Source organism: Tremella mesenterica (assembly GCF_000271645.1).
Source record: "Tremella mesenterica DSM 1558 unplaced genomic scaffold TREMEscaffold_8, whole genome shotgun sequence".
Classification (NCBI taxonomy): Eukaryota; Fungi; Basidiomycota; class Tremellomycetes; order Tremellales; family Tremellaceae; genus Tremella; species Tremella mesenterica.
In genome coordinates, this window is record NW_006711232.1 from 111,056 (window position 1) to 130,154 (window position 19,099).

The following is a 19,099-nucleotide window of genomic DNA, read 5'->3' on the forward strand; positions in this document are numbered from 1 at the left end:
TCATGTATCAAGGATGGGCAGCATGGTTGTAACATGAATAGAAAGCCAGTGTACATGCATACTCGGTGTCTAGAACTTCATCTTGTGGAATTTGTCGTTCTTTGACAGACCCCAAGTGGTCTTCAAGTACTGAGCGAGTTTGTCGACCTTTTTAATGGCCGTGAGAAGGCTAGCGTCGACGGCCTATTCGTGAGCTCTTTGGACAGAGACTGGCCTTCAACTGAAGATGACTCACCTTTTGCTCAGATTTCTTCTCATCAGAAACGCCCTGACTCTCTTTCCCTTCACCGAAGAACTCGCCCTCTTTCGTTGACTTGGCGGCCTTGGCCTTGGCGAAGTAAGCGTCGTTGATGGATTCAGGAATGGAAACACCGGCAATGTCGACTCGTGTGGAAGTAGCGATGACATAAGCCTGGCTAACTCGACGCAATGGGACACCGTTCAATCTAGCATGTCAGCCTGTCACCTTAAAATTGACTTGAGACATACTTGAAAGGTCCAGTGACGAGTAGTAAACCACTGTCGAGTTGTTTGAGGAAGACGACACGTTTACCACTGTGACGACCGGCGAGAAGGATAAGGATAGTACCGGGGGTTATAGATGCGCGAAGAGCGGTTTTACCGTTCGTCTTGCGGGATAGTTTGGGTTTACGGACGTCCTCAGCAGGATAGTATTTGGATGCTTTGGTGGTTGGCACCAAACGTTTCTCGCCGTTGGCCTTGCCGCCAACAGTTTTCTCCACAGTCGCAGGAGTTTCTGTTTTAGGAGGGACGGTGGAAGTTTTCTTCCCTGTTCATATCAGTTGCTGGTTCCTTGCTGAACTACGAAGGGTGTGTGAATGTGAGTTACTTTGTGGACTAACCTTTGTGAAGACCTCTCTTAGCGGCCACTTGAGACCGAGAAAGGTGCCCGATGTGAGGCGCCAAATGCTTTGAGCGTGCCATCTTTTTGTCAGATGGAGACATTGTAGAGATAAGACTTGATTACTGACCTTTGCGAAGTTTACCTCGGATGGTGTGTTCGAAATGGACCATGGGACATAGGTGAAGGGGGGTTCGGAGATAACGGGATTCTATCATGTGGCGGAACTTTTCTTTGGTTTGTTAACTCCGATCTCCACGATACTGGACCTTACAAATGTCACTTCGCTTCTTCGCATTCCTTGGGCATCCTGTGCAATGTCCAATGCACAAGACCCCAATTTCCCTAGCAATCTCTCCATTAAGCCTCTGGAGATAGGTTCAGGTCGATCTGATTATCAAAAACAAGCCGAAGACATCGATAGATATGGTATCGCCGGTCGTGTATGGTCCGTTCTTCAATCCCACTGAATTATTATCTCTCGTTTACGACTTAGGGAAGGTGGCTCTGCTCTATTGAAATATTTTACTCCTGACATTGCATACGACCCACCATGCTCCCTTCTCATAGGAAGTTCATCTAATGCTCCGTACAGAATAGTCGAGCTCGGCTCCGGTCAATCCGTTCCCTCTCTGCACCTAGCTAGTATTCTGTCCCCTCATGACGTTCTCATTCTCACCGACCTACCCGACGTTGTACCTCTCTGTGAAGAAAGGGTTTTAGAGTGGGAAAAGTCTCATGCCAATGGTCCGCTTATGAAAGTTGAGGCTCTGGCATGGGGAGGAGACGTGTCACGAGTGAGAACATCGGGTCCATTGAGTCACATCCTTCTTTGTGATCTGGTACGTCCCATTTAAGCATTTGCTGATTATGGAAACCTAAGCTGAAAACTGTAGATATACTTCCCTCAGCTATACCCACCCTTACTGCGGACCTTACTCGAGTTGACGGAGCCCAGCTCTCCACCCGAAGATGACGTCTTCGGTCCTGAAATCATTTTGTCATGTGAGTGACGGTCCAGCCTGCTCAAGCCCAACATGTACGAGCTGAGTCGGCAGATTTCTCGAGAACATTAGCCCTGGAGCAAGCCTTCTTCGACGCTCTCGCTCTGTATTTTCAGATGACACCCGTGACGGGGGGCGATTGGGAGGCACGCATCTATATATGCAGACGGTGGAGAATAACTACAGAATGGAAATTGCCAGAGCTACATGAGGTCATGAACGGCATGGAAGGCGTTATACGAGGCACTTCAAGATCGTACGGGCTCATAGACCAGTTGTTCGGGGAACTGGAATGGGATGCTGACTGATTGGGGATGTCATAAGAAGTACTCGATGGCCTGGGTATCAGCAAAGTGAGCGCGTATTTGTTGTATGACATACTTTTGCCGTTTCTTGTTGCGCGGGACCATCTCTCTACCACGTCAGCGCTATCAACAAGCTGTGCAACGGACGTACTTCATTCTCTGGAGCGGCGGCAAAGACATTGAAAAACTTTTTGTTGCCAGGAGACACTTCCAGTATACTCGCCATGTTACCGCATCTCACAGTCAGCGTTCAGTATAACGTACGGAGTCGGTAATACTCACCTGTAACAGTAATTTGGGGCACTCCAAACGGTGCTTAGTTGGTCGTTGTATAATACCGAATACCCCTCCATGCAGAGCTGATGAGCCCGGAGGACATGGTTCATACCGTTGAGATCGAGAAATTTCCGTACGATAGACGCCCCGAACGTGTAGCCCGCACCTCTGTCGAAGTCAGCCAAGTTGACTCAAAAGAGTAATTTACCTTGGACTGATGGCGAAATCTTCTTTCTCCGGATCTGGATCTGACCAGACGAGATCTGCCATGGGACCTTCATGTGGAATCTCTCGGAATCGGTCGATGATCTTGATTTGGTCGATATGATGTATCGAAGGACTGAGACCTCCGTGAACGCAGAAGATAGCATCGTCGATGACTACGCTCAGGGTGAGGAAATCAAACATGTCGGTAAAGTATCGCCAAACCGTCGGAGACCCATATTTGCGGGTACATTCGAGGTAGAATCCATAAGTCTGACCGAAGTCAGCGTGACTCCATCGAAAAAGAGCAAGCATCAGATTTCCGTTCTCTCTTCTTCACCTCTCGTGGGTTTCTCTCTGAGCGTACCACATTCGAGAAGTGAAGGGCTATCCATTGGCTCGAAAGCCTCAGAGTCCTCTTTTGAAATTCTCATCATATGCCTGCGTATAAAACGACTGACCTGTGTGACAGCTCTAGATTCGTGGTTACCCCGGATGAGCTGAACTCTCTCCGGATACCGTAGTTTCAGACAGGTGAGAAGGGAAATTGTTTCGACAGAGTGCAAGCCCCGATCGACGTAGTCACCTAGGAAGAGATAGTTGGTATTAGGGGCTGATCCGCCTATGCGGAATATTTCGATGAGGTCGTGAAACTGTCCGTGGATATCGCCAACGACTGTGACGGGAGCAGCGACGTGAACGACGTTGCTCTCCCTCATCAACACCTCCTTGGACTTTTCACATATCTCCCGAAGGACCGCTTCGTCAAGGAGCTGTTTGTTTCGTAGGCATTCGATGCACGCGTCTAGGTCGAACGGCGCCATCCATAGACGGCGAAGAAAGTAGAATGTAGTCGGGCGAGATTGTAGGTAACAAATGGGGTTTAGGCCCATCGCCAGGAAGAAAGACAGAGCAAGCACTTGTGCTCAATAGGCGCGTGTAATGTCATTGTCAACTGTCTGTAGGCGCGCGAGAACGAGGGCAGCTGCTCAGTTGCTTGCCACCACTACGATGAGGCTGTACTTACTCGTGCTACTTACTCTACCCTCCTCTTCGTCAGGGAGTTCGACAAGACATCATGTGAGTCACCTACCTCATCGTGTTATCGCCAAGCTGAGATGAAAAGGTTCGGTCGCGGTGGCCATGGAGGCGATTATGATGACTATCCCACCGTTCGAGCAGCTGCCCATCTCCACCAACCTACCCGTCCGGTCGACAAGGAGAAGACCGAAGCGGAACTCAGCGTGAACATCAAGAAGGCTACCAGTGCCGAGGAGACCGCCCCTAGTGAGTCGTGCACCTTGTGGAATGGTTTGACCAAGCTAAACTTGTCAGAACAGAAACATGTGCGCAAGTGTATCGTCTACACTTGGGATTACCACTCATCTCTTTCCGTGTGGAATGGATTGCGTACCCAACCAATCCTAGCAGACGAGGTGCAGACGTTCAAATGTCTCATTGTCGTACATAAACTCCTACAAGAGGGACATCCGATTGTGAGTAGAGCGTAGCCAGCTTGACTCGCCTGACCGGCAGACCCTCAAAGAGGCTCACGCTCAAACTGGCTGGTTGGAAACATGCGGTCGGACGGTTGGCGATGGTTCCAAAGGGTATGGACCTCTCATCAAGGCTTATACGTCGTTCCTTCTCGCCAAATTACGATTTCATCGACATCACCCAGAGTTCAACGGACTATTCGAGTACGAGGAATATATCAGCTTGAAAAACATTGACGACCCCAATGAAGGGTAAGTTTTGTATGCCTGACTGAGTTGACATCAGATACGAGACCATCACGGATTTAATGACACTTCAAGATCAGATCGAGTCGTTTCAAAAGCTCATATTCACTCACTTCCGTGGCTCAGCGAACAATGAGTGCCGGATTTCAGCTTTGGTGCCACTGGTCAAAGAGAGTTTCGGTATCTACAAATTCATCACTAGCATGCTGCGGGCCATGCACAGAAGTAAGTCATCTTGCTACTTAATGCATTGCTGATGTGTAGGAACGGACGCCATGGACGCACTCTCACCCCTTCGTGACCGCTACAACGCTCAGCACTACAATCTCCGCCGTTTCTACTACGAATGCTCGAATCTCAAATATTTGACTGGTCTGATCAACGTTCCCAAACTAGGACAAGAGCCTCCGAATTTGCTCGACAACGGTAGCGCCCCAGACCTCCCCGAGCGACCAAAGGCCGAAGTCCGAAAGGAGACTCCCCGACCGAACTCGCCCACAGCTACGCAGAGTGAAATCGATGAACAGAGGCGCATGCTTGAAGAGTATGAGCGCAAGCAGTCTGGGCTTGTTGCTCAGAGGGATGCAGAGAAGAGGCGACAGGAGGAGGAGAAGCGACGACAGGAAGCCGAGTTTGCGGAGCAACAACGATTACAACAAGAACGTGAGCGGCAGGCACAAGAGCAGCTGTTGCGAGAGCAGATGAGTCAGCAATGGACGTCGCAACAAGCCGGTCAAACTGCTCAGTTACAACAGGAGATGCTTGCAATGAGGGGACAGTATGAGCGTGATCAGATGTTGCTGGAGCAATACGATCGGCGCGTCAAGTCACTCGAGAGCGAACTCGGTCTGATCGGTGCCAATGTTGGGGCTCAGATGTCGGCCAAAGACGAACTCATCGCGCAGCTGCAAAAGCAGATCGAGATATGGAAGAACAAGTACGAGGCCTTGGCGAAGCTGTACAGTCAACTCAGGAACGAGCATTTAGATCTCCTCAACAAAAGCAAAGGTTTCCAACTCAAAGCAAACTCGGCGCAAGAAGCGATTGACAAGATGGAGAGGATGGAGAGGGATGTCAAAGCCAAGAATTTGGAGCTGGCCGATATGATCAGAGAGCGTGATAGGGCACGATACGATGTTGATAGACTCAAATCGGTGAGTAACATGGAAGACTAGTGAACTTAGCTGAACCTCTTCAGAGTCACCGGGAGGAGATTGAACGACTCAAGAGAGATCTATCGTTTGCAAATGAACGAGCGGAAGATGCGTCTCGCAACAAGAGCTCGGAGGTCTCTGGCATCTTGTCCAAATACAATCGTCAATTAACTGAACTCGAGGACTCCCTTCGCGTTGGTGTTTCTCCTTCAAAGCTTTGAGATGTTACTGATCGTACTTCAGTCAAAGCAGCTCCAGATCGATGATCTGTTTCACAAACTCGACTCGAAGGACTCTGAACTGGCTCGTGTGGTAGAAGAGAAAGAGCAAGAGTTGCTGATCATGCAAGAGGGCATAGACTCGACCTTGAAGGAGCTCAGTGACTTGAAGCTGGTATGTCACACCTTTCTCTCATTCAAGTAAAGAACTTATGAGCAGACACAAGGCGACACTAGCCAGGCATTCGATGCGCAAGTTGACACTCTCATCCTCGACCACCGCAAGGAGCTTAACGCGATCATCGACTCCATCCTACAAGCCTGCGTGCAGAAGGTCGACGACGCGATGTACGAGCTGGAAGCCCCAATGCAATCCGGTAACACTACAGCAACGCCGGAATACACCCTTTCCATTATCGAAAAAGCAGTCACCAATGCGACCGAGTTTGCGTCGACCTTCAACCTGTTCCTCGGTAGAAAAAGCGGAGGAAGTCATGTCGACGTGATCAAAGCAGCCAACGAATTTGCACAAGCCATGGCTGAAACGCTTGTCAGTTCCAAGGGCATCACTCGATTTGCCGACAACGATGATTCGTCGGACAAGCTTATCCGAGTCGCAAAGGCATCGGGAGATTCGGCACAGCGGTTCTTCTTAAATCTCCAATCTTTCCGACTGATCGCTGGCGGCAAGACTGAAGACATTGCTCTGCGCAACAACGCGGAGGTCCGCGGTGCTCTGTCAAAACTTTCAGAGACGGTTGAGAAGTTTGTCCCGAAGACACGATCAGCCTTGGTCGGCGCGAACGGTGATATTGGTGATATCGTCTCTCACGAGATGCAAACGGCCGCTCGGGCCATCGAGGAAGCGACTCAACGACTCCAGGATCTCATGCAACGACCGAAAGGACCTAAATACAACGCTCTCGACGTGCAGGTTCATGATGCCATCTTGGAAGCCACAATGGCTATCACCAATGCCATCGGTAGATTGATCCAAGCCGCCACGGAGAGTCAGGAGGAGATCGTACGGGAGGGTAAAGGAACGAGCACGACTCAACAGTTTTACAAACGTAACAACCGATGGACAGAAGGTCTCATCTCAGCCGCCAAAGCTGTGGCATACGCTACCGGACTTCTGATCGAAAGTGCCGACGGTGTGATATCCGGAACACATTCTCTCGAACAACTCATCGTCGCTTCCAACGAGGTTTCAGCTGCTACAGCCCAACTCGTCGCTGCTTCACGTGTAAAAGCGTCTCTCATGTCCAAGACACAACAACGTCTTGAGGTCGCTTCGAAAGCAGTGACGGATGCTTGTAAAGCTCTAGTGAGACAGGTAAAACTCATCTCGAACCAACAGAGCGACGAAGACGCCGTGGATTACAAAGCCATGCCATCACACGAATTTAAAGTGAGGGAGATGGAACAACAAGTCGAGATTTTGAAGTTGGAGAAAGATTTGGGTGCTGCTAGGAGACGATTGGGAGAGATGAGAAGAGCTGGATATCATCAGGAAGCAGATTGAGTGCATATATTCAAAACTTGAGATTATTCTGTATTTTCTGTTATACCCAATAAGCTTTTGACTTGTTCTCTGACTTGTCTTTCGAATTCTTGTTTATCATCTCTGTATAATTTACAGCACTGTTCATTAGTCTTCATCCCCAAGCACTAATTAGCGTGATCAAAATCAAAGCACTCACCTCGACATTTGCTCCACTTTCAATGTTGGGTTCAGCCAACATGCTCAATACGCTAAGCAAAACGCTTCTAACTCCTTGTACGGGTGACCATCGTTCAGAAGCAGATTCGTACCTCAACGGATCGTCACCAGGTGCATGTAAGATAGATATGCAGACTTCGCCATTTGGGTATACTGTAAGATCAACGGATGCGGGTAAATGTGACGGGCTTTTACTCACTATTAGGGTGTAAGAGGGGAGGTTCGAATATCATCTTGAATGGATTGAGAGGATAGTCAGGGGGCTAACAACGTTCAGCGAATTGACACTTTCACAAACATCACGACGAGTAAGGAAGACAGTATGAGTGAGTGAGTGAGTAGCTGAAGTAGAATTGATACTGACGAATATAAGTTTAGCAGAGAAAATACCTCCTTCCTATAGACCTACATCAGCATAACAATGGTGAGAGATGATGAATTGACTCACATAAGGAGTACCTTCCGGTCCTTGTATCAAAGCTTCCCATTCTAACATATTATCCTCTGATATAGGTCCAGCAGTTATGGAGTCTTGTAATGGATCGGCTGTGATGTCTCGGTATTCTTTCATCAATCTGACGTGAGTGATTGAACGGGCAGGAGACGATGGGGAAAGACATACCGTCTGGTGGCGGTAGAGGATTGAGCACGGGGATTGGAACCGAACATGATGAGATACAATGGTGGATATCGATGCGCAGTATGATTGTAGAGTACTATGCTCTTGGAGGGTACTTGCAAAGTTTAGTCAATGAAAAGAAAGTCGGTGATAGACAAAGGGAGAAGAAGAGGAAAGTCAGTGAGACAGCGGCTAACTACAAGAAGTCAAGAAGCCGACACGTGGCAATGAACTGTAAACATCTGGATATTGAATGCATGCTAGAGACTTTGTACGGGAATTACATAGACAAATGACTGCCCGATGGATATCTCTACAAGTACAGGCCCGCCGGCTACAAAGTCAGCTATCACAAATTCGCTAGTGAAAGCAAAGCGACTCACGGTGTTCTCGTCCTTGTTGTAGAGCACCTTCTCACGAGCAGAGGTAAAGTCCTGAACCTATTAGACATGCTCAAGACTTGCAGTTTATCACTCACGGCTTTGGTCACTCTCATACGTCTTTCTCGGAGAGCCAATAGACCTGCTTCAGCTGACAGTGAGCTGATTTTTCCCTAACACTCGAGAGATTGACCCACTGCATACAGCCTTGATATCCGCACCTGACAGATCGTCTTTTGCCATGATCAATTCTTCCAAATCGACGTCCTCAGCCAATGACATTCGTGATGTATGAAGCTTGAAAATGTGTCGTTTTGTTTTCGTATCTGGCAGTGGGAACTCTATTCTATCAGTCTTGCTAGTTCACGTTGTATGTGATGACTCACCAATCTTCCGGTCAATTCGACCTGGGCGGATAAGAGCTGGATCAAGAGTCTCGATCTTCACGTCAGCACCCAAACATCACGATTTTCAACGTCAAGGATAAGGGTAAGAAAAGAGACATACTCTGTTGGTGGCCATGATAACTTTCACATCCCCACGAGTATCAAAACCATCTAGTTGATTCAGGAGTTCCAACATTGTTCGCTGAATCTCTCTTTCTCCTCCAGAAGTCGAATCGTATCGTTTCGTACCAACAGCATCGATCTCATCTATGAAAACGATACTTGGAGCGTGTTCCTCTGCCACACGAAACAGTTCCCGTACAAGCTTGGGACCATCCCCGAGATATTTCTGAATAAGTTCAGAACCGACTATCCGTAAGAAAGTTGCTGATGTTTGATTGGCAACAGCTTTGGCGAGTAGAGTTTTGCCCGTCCCGGGTACACCATACAATATCACTCCTTTTGGAGGTCGGATACCCATCTCTTCGTATAATTCCGGATGAGTGAGAGGTAGTTCGACCGACTCTTTGATTTCTTGAATCTGCGTTTCGAGCCCACCGATGTCCGCATAACTCTCCGTAGGAGCTTTGTCAAGCTTCATGACTGATACCATTGGATCTGCATCATCCGCGAGAACACCTACGATGGCATGTGATTTGTGCTGTGTCAAAACGGAACAACCCAGTTCTAATTGATCCTTGTCGACAAAAGACATGATGCTGACGTAGTATTCTGATCCACTACCGATAGATACGATGGCATGTTCATCATCGATAATCTCTTCTAAAGTTCCAACATCCATTGGAGACCCTCGAAGTTCATCCACCATAGTTCGATCTGCTGCTGTTCGATCTTCTCCTGTCTGAGCAGCTTGATTGGCCACAAACTCCTCTTCCATCAGCAGGTAATCTTTGATCCTCTCCATTTTGAGCATTTTGAGCTTGCATCGAGTAGTCGGGAACACGGCGGGTAAACGAGATGAAGCTTCAGGACCACGTCTCTTCTTCTTTCCAACACGAGTGGGTACGGGAGGTTCCCATTTAGGTTGCTGAGGCTATGAAACGAATCAGCTCTTCTCACTCGAGGGGATGGAATGTCACTGACCTTGTCTTTCCCAGGTTTTCCAGCGTCTTTACCGCCGTCAGCTCCACCAGCGTTAGTTGAGGCGCCTTGACCCTGACTATCAGATTCCCTTCAATGACCCAAAGCACTAAGAGCTTACCATGTTCAGTACGAAGGAATTTTGAGTGTAGTAGTGGAGAGTGGATGTTCGCTAAGATACCTCGGGACGCGCGTTGAGAGTTTGAGCTGACATGACAGAAGAGAGTTATCTTATATCACCCTCCCCCTTTATATCACGTGATTCGCCACCCACTATGACATCTTCTGAGCCTTCGTGTCAAAACATCCAACTTTTCCATACTTACTCCCTCGTGTAGCACCAAGCGGCCAAGATGAATGCTCTCAAATCGTGTATGTGATCTCTGATTGAAATATGAAGTGTATGCTTACGTCAACAGTGGTGAGCAAAATGCTCGGTGAGCCTTCCTTCATTGTCCAAGAGCTTAGGGTCTGACCACAAGGCAACGCAGCCAATCCTGATCTCGTACAACTATCTGCTGGACAGCTGTATCATCTACGGCCATCTCCTACAAGAACAGAGAGGATCTGCATGTGAGTGAACTTCATGTTTTTCGTTCTGACGACCAGTTACAAGGACGCAGTCGCTACTATCCGCCGTACGGATGTCAAATTTCAGTACCAGTTGGTCGTGGCCCAAGCCTATGAAGAAGGCGACGAGCAGGATGACACGGATGACGCAGAAAGTGAGAATATCTTAGAATATTTCCAAGAGTCTTGCTGATCCAAAGTCGACGACGAGAAGAGCTTTCTTGTGGACGTGGCTTTACAATTTCGCTTTGGCGAGATTGACGGAGATTGGAATTGCACCTGGCGTGATATTGATGGGGAGGATCAGTTATGGGAATTTGTCTCCAGCAAGGTAAGACGATTAACAACAATTTTTTCACTGACGGTCGCAGTCTGTGCCTTTGGCCACGAATAAGCTATTCGAATTGACAATCCTCAATTGCGTCTATGAACGAGTGCGTCCATCTGGATACGAGCTGAACCTGTCTGACATCTGTAGAAGCATCAAACCTCCCACGAACTAGCCGCTGAGGATGATATTGCTGCCATTAGAACAGCCATGCTCCAAGGAGACGCTCCGAGTGTCGAAGAACACGCGCCCGTCGCGGACCCATTCAAAGACGTTCCCGTCCTAACAAAAACGCCAGCTGAGCTGTATCTTTTTGACACAGAAGCGGACCTCTTTGTGGTTCAAGAGAACACAGTGGACGTGGAAATCGCAGCAAACGCGGAGTTTGACAGTGCGTCATTTTTCTGAATTGTTCCTGCAATGCTGATTGACAGCTTGGATCATAGTCCGTCAAAACCTCACCCCATTCATTTCTGTGCCAATTGATTCAGAGATGAACCCTCTTTTCGATATGGTATGTGTATGATACATCTTCTTCGCTGCTGATATTCAGGCAAACTACGCTTTCATGTTCACCTTCCGTGAACAGGATGGATTACCACCCATGACCTGGTGTCTTAAATTCTCAGCCGACGCCTTCCAACAATGGAAGGACGATTTCATCATGTATCTATGGGAGGGTAAGAATAAGATGAGTTACGCAAAAGCCAAAGCGGATGAACGACGATATATACAAGAAGCATACGAAGATGTGGAAATGGCCGAGCCTGAGGAGGAAGAGGAAGTTCCAGATGAGGTCGAGGAGGAAGAACCATCGGAACAGAGCTATGTGGAGGATTCCGATGAAGGTCCAAGTGATTCCGAGCAGTTTGCAAAGGGTTCAAAGAACGAACAATTGGCTGTTGGTTATAAGAATGATCTATCATTTGTCGCTCGAGGGGATATGATCGGGGTGTTCGCTCAGAAAGAAGATCGCATCAAGTTCCGAGCTGCCATCGATAGAGTCAAAGATACACACGGCAAGAGTTTTTCACCAGCAAAGGTATGTCTGAAGATGCAACCTCTACCAAATCATGCTTATACTCAGATGATGCTTCATAATCAAGACAGCGATATGTTATTGCTCGATCCAGCCAATTCCGGGTCGGTGTACAGAATGGATTTGGAATATGGTAAAGTTGTCGACGAATGGAAAGTTCATGATACTGTCCAAGTGAACAACATTGTACCTCAGTGAGTGACTCTTCCCTACTTATCTATTTCAAAGCTTATTCCAGGTCCAAATACGCTCAAATGAATCCAGAGCAAACTTTCCTTGGAACATGTAGGCCTCCCTTTTAACAAATGCGCTTTCTGCTGATATGTAAGCTCATAATGGTCTGTTCCGGATAGATCCCCGTGTATCAGGTAACAAGTTGGTGGAAAGTCAGTTCAAGCAATACTCCACGAAGAACGACTTTTCCGCAGCGGCCACAACAGAATCAGGAAGAATAGCAGTAGCTAGTAATAAAGGAGATATTCGATTATTTGACCAACTCGGGAAGAATGCAAAGGTAAGTTCATTACTTATCACTCATCACTCCAAGTCGAGCTGATAAAAAAGACAGCATTACCAGCACTTGGTGATCCTATTTTAGGTGTGGACGTCTCAGCCGATGGTCGATGGCTCGTGGCTACTTGCAAAACATATCTTCTGCTCATCGATACTTTGATCGGCGATGGAAGATATAAAGGTTCATTAGGATTTGATCGTAGTTTTCCCGCGGATAGCAAACCTGTTCCACGACGATTACAACTGAAACCTGAGCATGTGGCATATATGAACGATCCTGTATCTTTTACTCCAGCTAGGTGAGTCTACTGAAACTGGTGTAAGATGAAAATACTGATGATAGATTTAATACCGGATTGAACGAAACGGAAAGAACTATCGTTACTTCCACAGGAAGATATGTCGTGACTTGTGAGTGGCCGTTTTCATCTCAATTCTTATCTGACGTGATAGGGAATTTCCGTCGTATAAAACAAGGAAGAACGGATGACTATCAAATCAAGGTAAGGCCAAACCTGAGCGATTGATAAGACTAGCACTGACCCAATAGCAATACGATTCGAAAGTCGTCGCGGACAATTTCAACTTTGGAGCAGATAGGAATATTGTGGTCGCTTTGGAACATAACGTGTTGCTGGCTAATAAGAAGGAATTGAGTAAGGTGAGTGATTCTTCACTTCTGACATTGATTAAGAATGCCACTAAAGTGTCAGCCGACAAGATCATCTTTAGCATCTAGGGCGATCTCAACGAAACCGGTAAAGTCACGTAACGATATTGTTGATAGTCCATATTGATCAGATCTGAATGTTGTTATGTATGACTTATGATGCCGCCCAAAGTGGGCGTTACAATGCGCCTCAATCGTGCGAGATTGGTCATATGATATGGCCCTCTCTGACTTCGCTCGGGGACAGACATCTTTACTCAGAGATGTACACTGCTTCTCCTTTATTCCCTCCGGTGACTCATTCAGTCTTAGCATCGGAGCCTTACAGGTCAAGCATAGAAGTGAAGGAAGATTACAAGGAGGCGACTCGAGTTGGTACATCCCTGAGGGGGAGTGTCACCGCTTATGTGTGTTGCTCCCGTGATGCCTCCCCTTTGCAAAGGATACCAACCTCTTAGCCTGTCAATCTCATTCTAAGAATATCATGGTTTCATGTCAGATTATCTGATAAAACGTGCATCGAGAAAGAAGCAGAAACAGAATCGAGAGCGAGTTGTTATCATTTTTCGAAGTGAGAAAAAGGAAAGGATGTAAAATGGGCCCTGCCGTCATTCCTCGTTATCCTACTGCCTACGTTTCTTGATGTTGTTAGAGAGCTAAAAGTGGTCAGTATGAACTCAAAACAGATTGCGATGGGAGAGATTTACCCATTCCAATCCCTCGTACAAACCATCACCGGAAGTAGCACAAGCTGCTTGGATGTACCAAGCGCGTTGACGTAGTCCTTGAAGACCCAACTTGTCTGTGATTTCGGAAGCGTTCATGGCGTTTGGAAGATCCTAGTGGTCAGTGTCTCTTGATTCCTGATTCCCTTCCAATCAATTCACGATATATGATTGGAAAGGGTAATGGCACAATGAAAGGTATAATGTTGATGAATGATCTGGTTCTCACCTGTTTGTTGGCAAAGACAAGGAGAAGGGCATCTCTAAGTTCATCCTCGCTCAACATCCGTTGAACTAAATGTATCAGCATTAATCTACAAATTGTTATAATGTGAAGAGAAACTCACGTTCTTCCCTAGCCTCCGAAATACGTTCACGATCGTTAGAATCAACTACGAAAATGATACCCTGAGTATTCTGGAAATCTATATCATTTCAGTCATGTTTTATTTTTTGGTACAGACACTGGAAATGAACTCACAATGTCGCCACAAAGGCCTAATCTTATCCTGACCACCAACATCCCATACGGTAAATGAGATATTTTTATATTCTACCGTCTCGACGTTGAAACCTGTCACGAGTGAGTCATTTCACCCTTGGTCGATTGATGGTATTGAAGAAAAAACTGACCAATGGTAGGTATAGTAGTCACGATTTCTCCAAGTTTAAGCTTGTACAGAATCGTCGTCTTTCCAGCAGCGTCAAGACCAACCATGAGGATACCTGCACGCGACATTAGCGGATTTGACATTGATAAGAATGAAGAAGAGATGAACTCACGCATGTCCGTTTTACCGAACAAGCCGGATAGGAGTTTACTGATGCTTAACCCCATTGTGATGAATGGTATAAGAGAAAGAGAGAAAGCTGAGTTGGGATATGGGAAGCTTTCAGAGTAAGATTAAAGGGGGTGGTGGAGACGGTTCGAGACGCCAGCAAGGGCAAGGGGGGGACAGACCCATGCCACCGCGATGTTGCCGTATAACGCCGTTGAGAGATGGGTTGTGGCGGAAATGGAGGAGAGTCGTGGCGGTGATGGCCGCCTTTCAGTCCTCTCTGAAAAGAACAAGTCGCACGTTCGCTCTTCCGCTTTGCTCTGTTCTTTCTCAACCTGCGAGTCCCCTAGCCTGCTGGTAGCTGGTAGCTGCTAGCTTCTATCTCGCAACCTCTATATATCATCCTTCACTTCTATAACACCGAATAAGTGAAGCATAGTCGAGCTCACCTCTGCCCTCAGATCATTAATAGAAAATGTCTATCTCACCTCTGGCTTCCTCCTCTCAACAGAATACCGCTCCTCGAAGCCGTCTTGATCATATCGCCGATGCCTTTTTCCATCCGTTAGTTTATCATCCTCTTCCCATGAATATCATCGCTGACTTTCCAGCTTCTCTAGCAAAGCACTCGACCTACTCCCCCGCGGAGGACAAGGATGGCGAGCAAAGAGTAAACGAGCGGATCGTATACCGGATGATCCGGACCGAAGTCGAGTGGCTGATTATCATTCCATTAATCAACCCACTATGACCATCCGAGTACCGAGTGAGTCTATGTCAGCACGCATGGCTTTAATCTGACTAGAAACAGAAAAAATATCAACTCCCGTAAAGGTAGAAGCGAAAGTATGGTTCGCTAATGAAAGAACATTCATTTCGTATCTCTCCATGGGTGTACTATTAGCAACCATCGCCTCGGGACTCTTGTTTGGGGCCCGAGATTCTCGGGCTAGATACTTTGCCCTGCCTATGCTTTCATGTGAGTGAAATTTATACGTGGACCGAACATTTGCTCATGGTAGTTCCGCCGCTGTTCTGATATACGGCTGGGCTATCTTTCAAAAACGATTGACCATGATATCTGCTAGAGATCCTCGTAGCTTTGGTCAGTGATATTTATGGAGTCTTTTGAGCTTGCTAACGGGTAGATCTACTGGTTGGACCGCTGCTCATCTGTGCCGCTTTATTCATTGCCGTCTTGGCCAACTTCATCTTCCGTCTGCAAGAAGCTCGTCAACACACAAATCTGAACCCGCTTTCATTTCATGTGGCATGGGCGATGGCTCAGAGCAAGTCAGGAATGTCTATAGTCCAGTGATGCATTCGTGAAGCCAAAATTGTATGTCGTCGATGATATATGATCCCACGATTGTGTTTGTTCAAAAGTGAGAGTATTGGGAAAGTATTAGAGAAGGACCTGGTTGGCAGAACTTTTATTCAATGATTTCTGCGGATGTCAACCGAGTGTGATTTGGCATGATGATAGCACTTACGTTGGGAAGTACAATGCAACTCCTGACGTGTGTCTCGGGAGTCAATGTCACTTCGGTTCCTACAAAGTCAGCAAGGGGCTTATTGTATCGGGCTTTGAGCTCACCAAGGATCGTGACGCTGATCTGCCCCTTGACCCCTGACTCAGGTTCGGGAGACCCATCTACTCGTGCCCATGGACCAATGTGACAGTTCATCCCCACGATACTATTCAACACACATGAATGTTGATCCAGAGTTGAGCCTTCGAGGATTATGGCGTCTTTGACTCTGACCCCTTCGCCAACTTGACAGTGAGGTCCTATAGCGACGTTCGGGCCGATCTTGGCAGTAGGTGCGATTTGAGCGGTAGGATCGACAAAAGCAGGAGAGATGATGGTAGGGCCAGAGGGAGCAAGAAGTTCCGGCGCGGTCTTGGCGAATCGAGAGAGATATAGTGAAGAGGCTGTCACAGCGGAACTGCAATCAGCTACGGATACTTGTCAATAATATTTACTCACGCTGCAGTCTTGATCTGCCTCCAGAAATCTTTGCATTCATAGACGTACATCTTCTTGCTGGCGGCTAGGGGCACAATGACATCGGTTTCCAAAGCTAGTTTTTGCATGTCATCTGGCTGTACGAGCGGGTCCTCACTAACGGTCAGCTTTGGTAGATTTGTTCACATAGTCACTCACGCTGCTCTAGCCGTCTTGTCTGCCATTGCTTCCTTGATCTCATCGAACAGGGATCTATCAAACACTGAAATGTCAGTTCAAGCCGAACGAGGACAGGTACTCACGATAGACTCCCCCGTTAACCATGTCAGAGATCCAGCCTTCAGGCTTTTCAACATAATGCAACACTTGTAAAGTGGCAGGGTCATGGACGATGGAACCGTAATGCGTCGCAATTTCACGTTTGACCTGTTGATGAACTCCTGAAAATATCACAGAAACAAATAAGATCATGACTCACCTTGACAGTTAAGATGGTACCCACACCTCGATGCTTACTGTGAAATTCCAACATCTCCGTGAAGGGGAAACTGCAACATATGTCAATGTTACAGATAAAGATGTTCTGTGGTACGGGAGGGCGAAGGATCGAATCACGGACTATATGAATATCAGCTTGATGCAGCTAGTATAGGAGGGAGTTACACTTACAATGATAAAGACCTCCAGCAGTTCCTAATGGACGGTATTCACGAAGATAACTATAATCAGTTTGATCATCATCAACTGGGTCAAACACACCTAATGGCAATGTTGGGAAATTCGCGTTTGGCATCTTTGATGAAGCCGCTCAAAACGGAGTCTTCGTAGAAACCGATAATGATGACTTCCGTCAAACCTGGAACTTTGGCAAGAGCGGAAAGAGGGTGCCATATCATAGGCTGTGGGATTTAGCGTATGTCATACGGATCACACTCACCTTGCCAGCTATTGGCAGTAACGGTTTAGCACCTAGGGCGATCAGCGAGCTGAGCTGAGGGAAAAGAAAAAACTAACAGTCAAGAGTCAAAGGTCTCATCCTAGTCCCTTTTGATGGACCTCCTACGAGGAGGACGCCTTTGGTCACGGACATGATGGCAGCAAGAGAGGTGATAGAGGAGGAGGAGGAATGAACAACGTGTAAGGTTTGTAGTGAGGGCGGTAGTCTCTCTCTCAACACGGTGGGCGCGTAGGGATAATCCCGACGGAACTCGAATTAATCCCGACGAAATTTTGCCACTTTCTCCCAAAATACGTCACTCAACCCGAGGATCCCTCCACTACTGACCCAAATACCTACGGAATGTCCCCAAATCCCCCCTGTATTGAATATGCATCCTACCGTGGCTTCTTGCATATCTATGGGTTGCCACACGTATTCTGAAGCCATTCATGCAGGCAGAACCTCCGAATTCGGAGTCCTTGGTTCTCTACAGCCATTTGGAGTTCAAATTCGGAAACGCCCCCGAAAGGATGTGTCCTTCAACCCTAGGCACTGTTTGGCGGTGATTGGGCAATCATTTTTCTCCTCTTCTTATTTCAATCATCTTCTTTCTATTGATTTAAACATAATAGTAACTTACTGAATTAAGCTCACAAGCTTTATGTCTCAGAATAATCAAGCTGATCAACTCATTCTCAACGCTTTAAAGAGAAAGTCGCCTTTTCGTGGTCGACCTCCGAAAGTGTATGCTCCTAGTGCACAATCACCATCAACATGTCAGTGTCTCCTCTGAAGATTATCTCACCCCTTACTAACTATGTAGCCGGTCCTTCTCACCCTATTGAGCCTTCTTCTATCAACAGGACAGCTTCGGAGATCCAGTCAGTTTCGGTTTCGGTGCCCTGTGAGACATTCTCTTTTCCTCTTGGTTCATTGAAGCTTATGCTCAGTGAACAAACCGCCGCCCTTTCCTGAACCACCCCAGCTGAGCTCAAGAGGGGCTTCTTCTCCATCTCCTTGTCATAAAGTAGCTCAGCCCGATCTCCTTCCAACCCCCTCTGCCTCCCTGCCTGCTTCCGAAACGCGACTGGAATCGCATTTGGATTCGGTGGCCTGTGAGGCAGTTTCTTTTCCTCTGGGTTCATTGAAGCTTATGCTCAGTAAATCATTCACAGCAGTTTCCCAAATCGTCTCCTGGTCACAAGATACCCCTGTCCACGGCTGATTCCAGTGAGTACTTTTGGATCCCCTTTATGTATCAACTGACAGGAGAGTTGCATCAGGAGATACTCCTGCATCGTCCAACGGTATTGGTATTGTGACACCAGATTCGGTACCCTGGACAGAGCTGGTCATGGCCTCCCCCTCCGCTTCATTGTCTTCGGCCGTGCAAGCTTCAGCACCCAACTTATCCGCTGCCGTTCCGAAATGGTCTCCCTCTCAACCTCCGAATCCCATTTCGGTAGAAGATGAGATCATCACTGCTAGGCAAGAGGCGGCCGGGCGCTTCCGAATTGTCAATATCTCTTCCGAATCATACTCCGTACCACGTCCTGAGGCTCCACTCTGGCACTCAAAGCTCTCGCACGAC

The 19,099-nt window shown here is 47.4% G+C and overlaps 11 protein-coding genes across 11 annotated transcripts; 4 read left to right on the top strand and 7 right to left on the bottom strand.

Annotated features, from left to right (window-relative positions):
• Window positions 1–28: 28 nt before the first annotated feature.
• On the bottom strand, window positions 29–1,002 carry TREMEDRAFT_57243 (uncharacterized protein). Its single transcript, XM_007005664.1, has 4 exons — window positions 864–1,002; window positions 490–790; window positions 236–446; window positions 29–183 (listed from the first exon to the last, which is right to left on the bottom strand). Exons 1-4 carry the CDS (start codon window positions 943–945, stop codon window positions 70–72), a joined length of 708 nt encoding a protein of 235 aa, XP_007005726.1. The 5' UTR covers window positions 946–1,002; the 3' UTR covers window positions 29–69.
• A 192-nt stretch (window positions 1,003–1,194) lies between these two features.
• Window positions 1,195–1,994, top strand: TREMEDRAFT_18678 (uncharacterized protein; the record flags this gene model as incomplete). The annotated part of the gene is made up of 4 exons (XM_007005552.1): window positions 1,195–1,310; window positions 1,359–1,704; window positions 1,759–1,867; window positions 1,921–1,994. Coding segments are annotated over 4 exons (645 nt in total), but the record flags the coding sequence as incomplete, so codon positions are not given.
• Window positions 1,995–2,011: 17 nt separating this feature from the next.
• On the bottom strand, window positions 2,012–3,507 carry TREMEDRAFT_44629 (uncharacterized protein). Its single transcript, XM_007005634.1, has 6 exons — window positions 3,113–3,507; window positions 2,656–2,924; window positions 2,454–2,615; window positions 2,323–2,407; window positions 2,248–2,280; window positions 2,012–2,204 (listed from the first exon to the last, which is right to left on the bottom strand). The coding sequence occupies exons 1-6, from the start codon at window positions 3,473–3,475 to the stop codon at window positions 2,184–2,186; spliced, it is 933 nt and encodes a 310-aa protein (XP_007005696.1). The 5' UTR covers window positions 3,476–3,507; the 3' UTR covers window positions 2,012–2,183.
• Window positions 3,508–3,769: 262 nt separating this feature from the next.
• Window positions 3,770–7,290, top strand: TREMEDRAFT_32224 (uncharacterized protein; the record flags this gene model as incomplete). The annotated part of the gene is made up of 8 exons (XM_007005577.1): window positions 3,770–3,938; window positions 3,987–4,147; window positions 4,188–4,399; window positions 4,434–4,618; window positions 4,658–5,547; window positions 5,592–5,741; window positions 5,791–5,940; window positions 5,986–7,290. The coding sequence occupies 8 exons, from the start codon at window positions 3,770–3,772 to the stop codon at window positions 7,288–7,290; spliced, it is 3,222 nt and encodes a 1,073-aa protein (XP_007005639.1).
• A 23-nt stretch (window positions 7,291–7,313) lies between these two features.
• On the bottom strand, window positions 7,314–8,157 carry TREMEDRAFT_69247 (uncharacterized protein; the record flags this gene model as incomplete). Its single annotated transcript, XM_007005825.1, has 6 exons — window positions 7,314–7,409; window positions 7,469–7,641; window positions 7,688–7,751; window positions 7,853–7,885; window positions 7,937–8,063; window positions 8,111–8,157. 6 exons carry the CDS (start codon window positions 8,155–8,157, stop codon window positions 7,314–7,316), a joined length of 540 nt encoding a protein of 179 aa, XP_007005887.1.
• A 188-nt stretch (window positions 8,158–8,345) lies between these two features.
• Window positions 8,346–10,130, bottom strand: TREMEDRAFT_44632 (uncharacterized protein). Its single transcript, XM_007005635.1, has 8 exons — window positions 10,096–10,130; window positions 9,978–10,049; window positions 8,995–9,927; window positions 8,874–8,928; window positions 8,685–8,828; window positions 8,586–8,638; window positions 8,491–8,541; window positions 8,346–8,441 (listed from the first exon to the last, which is right to left on the bottom strand). Exons 1-8 carry the CDS (start codon window positions 10,096–10,098, stop codon window positions 8,421–8,423), a joined length of 1,332 nt encoding a protein of 443 aa, XP_007005697.1. The 5' UTR covers window positions 10,099–10,130; the 3' UTR covers window positions 8,346–8,420.
• A 164-nt stretch (window positions 10,131–10,294) lies between these two features.
• TREMEDRAFT_39742 (uncharacterized protein) lies at window positions 10,295–13,260 on the top strand. Its single transcript, XM_007005615.1, has 17 exons — window positions 10,295–10,346; window positions 10,394–10,411; window positions 10,457–10,547; window positions 10,584–10,699; window positions 10,745–10,875; window positions 10,916–10,978; window positions 11,023–11,263; window positions 11,307–11,386; window positions 11,426–11,914; window positions 11,960–12,105; window positions 12,150–12,196; window positions 12,241–12,425; window positions 12,476–12,723; window positions 12,768–12,835; window positions 12,878–12,927; window positions 12,975–13,085; window positions 13,138–13,260. Exons 1-17 carry the CDS (start codon window positions 10,328–10,330, stop codon window positions 13,219–13,221), a joined length of 2,187 nt encoding a protein of 728 aa, XP_007005677.1. The 5' UTR covers window positions 10,295–10,327; the 3' UTR covers window positions 13,222–13,260.
• A 305-nt stretch (window positions 13,261–13,565) lies between these two features.
• TREMEDRAFT_74202 (uncharacterized protein) lies at window positions 13,566–14,734 on the bottom strand. The gene is made up of 7 exons (XM_007005826.1): window positions 14,603–14,734; window positions 14,453–14,545; window positions 14,301–14,393; window positions 14,167–14,244; window positions 14,049–14,113; window positions 13,802–13,933; window positions 13,566–13,750 (listed from the first exon to the last, which is right to left on the bottom strand). The coding sequence occupies exons 1-7, from the start codon at window positions 14,655–14,657 to the stop codon at window positions 13,718–13,720; spliced, it is 549 nt and encodes a 182-aa protein (XP_007005888.1). The 5' UTR covers window positions 14,658–14,734; the 3' UTR covers window positions 13,566–13,717.
• A 339-nt stretch (window positions 14,735–15,073) lies between these two features.
• On the top strand, window positions 15,074–15,916 carry TREMEDRAFT_57249 (uncharacterized protein; the record flags this gene model as incomplete). The annotated part of the gene is made up of 5 exons (XM_007005665.1): window positions 15,074–15,162; window positions 15,210–15,364; window positions 15,410–15,581; window positions 15,621–15,703; window positions 15,747–15,916. 5 exons carry the CDS (start codon window positions 15,074–15,076, stop codon window positions 15,914–15,916), a joined length of 669 nt encoding a protein of 222 aa, XP_007005727.1.
• Window positions 15,897–17,692, bottom strand: TREMEDRAFT_39749 (uncharacterized protein). Its single transcript, XM_007005616.1, has 11 exons — window positions 17,583–17,692; window positions 17,506–17,537; window positions 17,328–17,467; window positions 17,238–17,287; window positions 17,047–17,186; window positions 16,871–16,994; window positions 16,767–16,830; window positions 16,590–16,724; window positions 16,196–16,548; window positions 16,092–16,150; window positions 15,897–16,045 (listed from the first exon to the last, which is right to left on the bottom strand). The coding sequence occupies exons 1-11, from the start codon at window positions 17,656–17,658 to the stop codon at window positions 16,004–16,006; spliced, it is 1,215 nt and encodes a 404-aa protein (XP_007005678.1). The 5' UTR covers window positions 17,659–17,692; the 3' UTR covers window positions 15,897–16,003.
• A 649-nt stretch (window positions 17,693–18,341) lies between these two features.
• On the bottom strand, window positions 18,342–18,864 carry TREMEDRAFT_63366 (uncharacterized protein; the record flags this gene model as incomplete). Its single annotated transcript, XM_007005689.1, has 2 exons — window positions 18,342–18,621; window positions 18,776–18,864. The coding sequence occupies 2 exons, from the start codon at window positions 18,862–18,864 to the stop codon at window positions 18,342–18,344; spliced, it is 369 nt and encodes a 122-aa protein (XP_007005751.1).
• Between the last annotated feature and the right edge of the window lie 235 nt (window positions 18,865–19,099).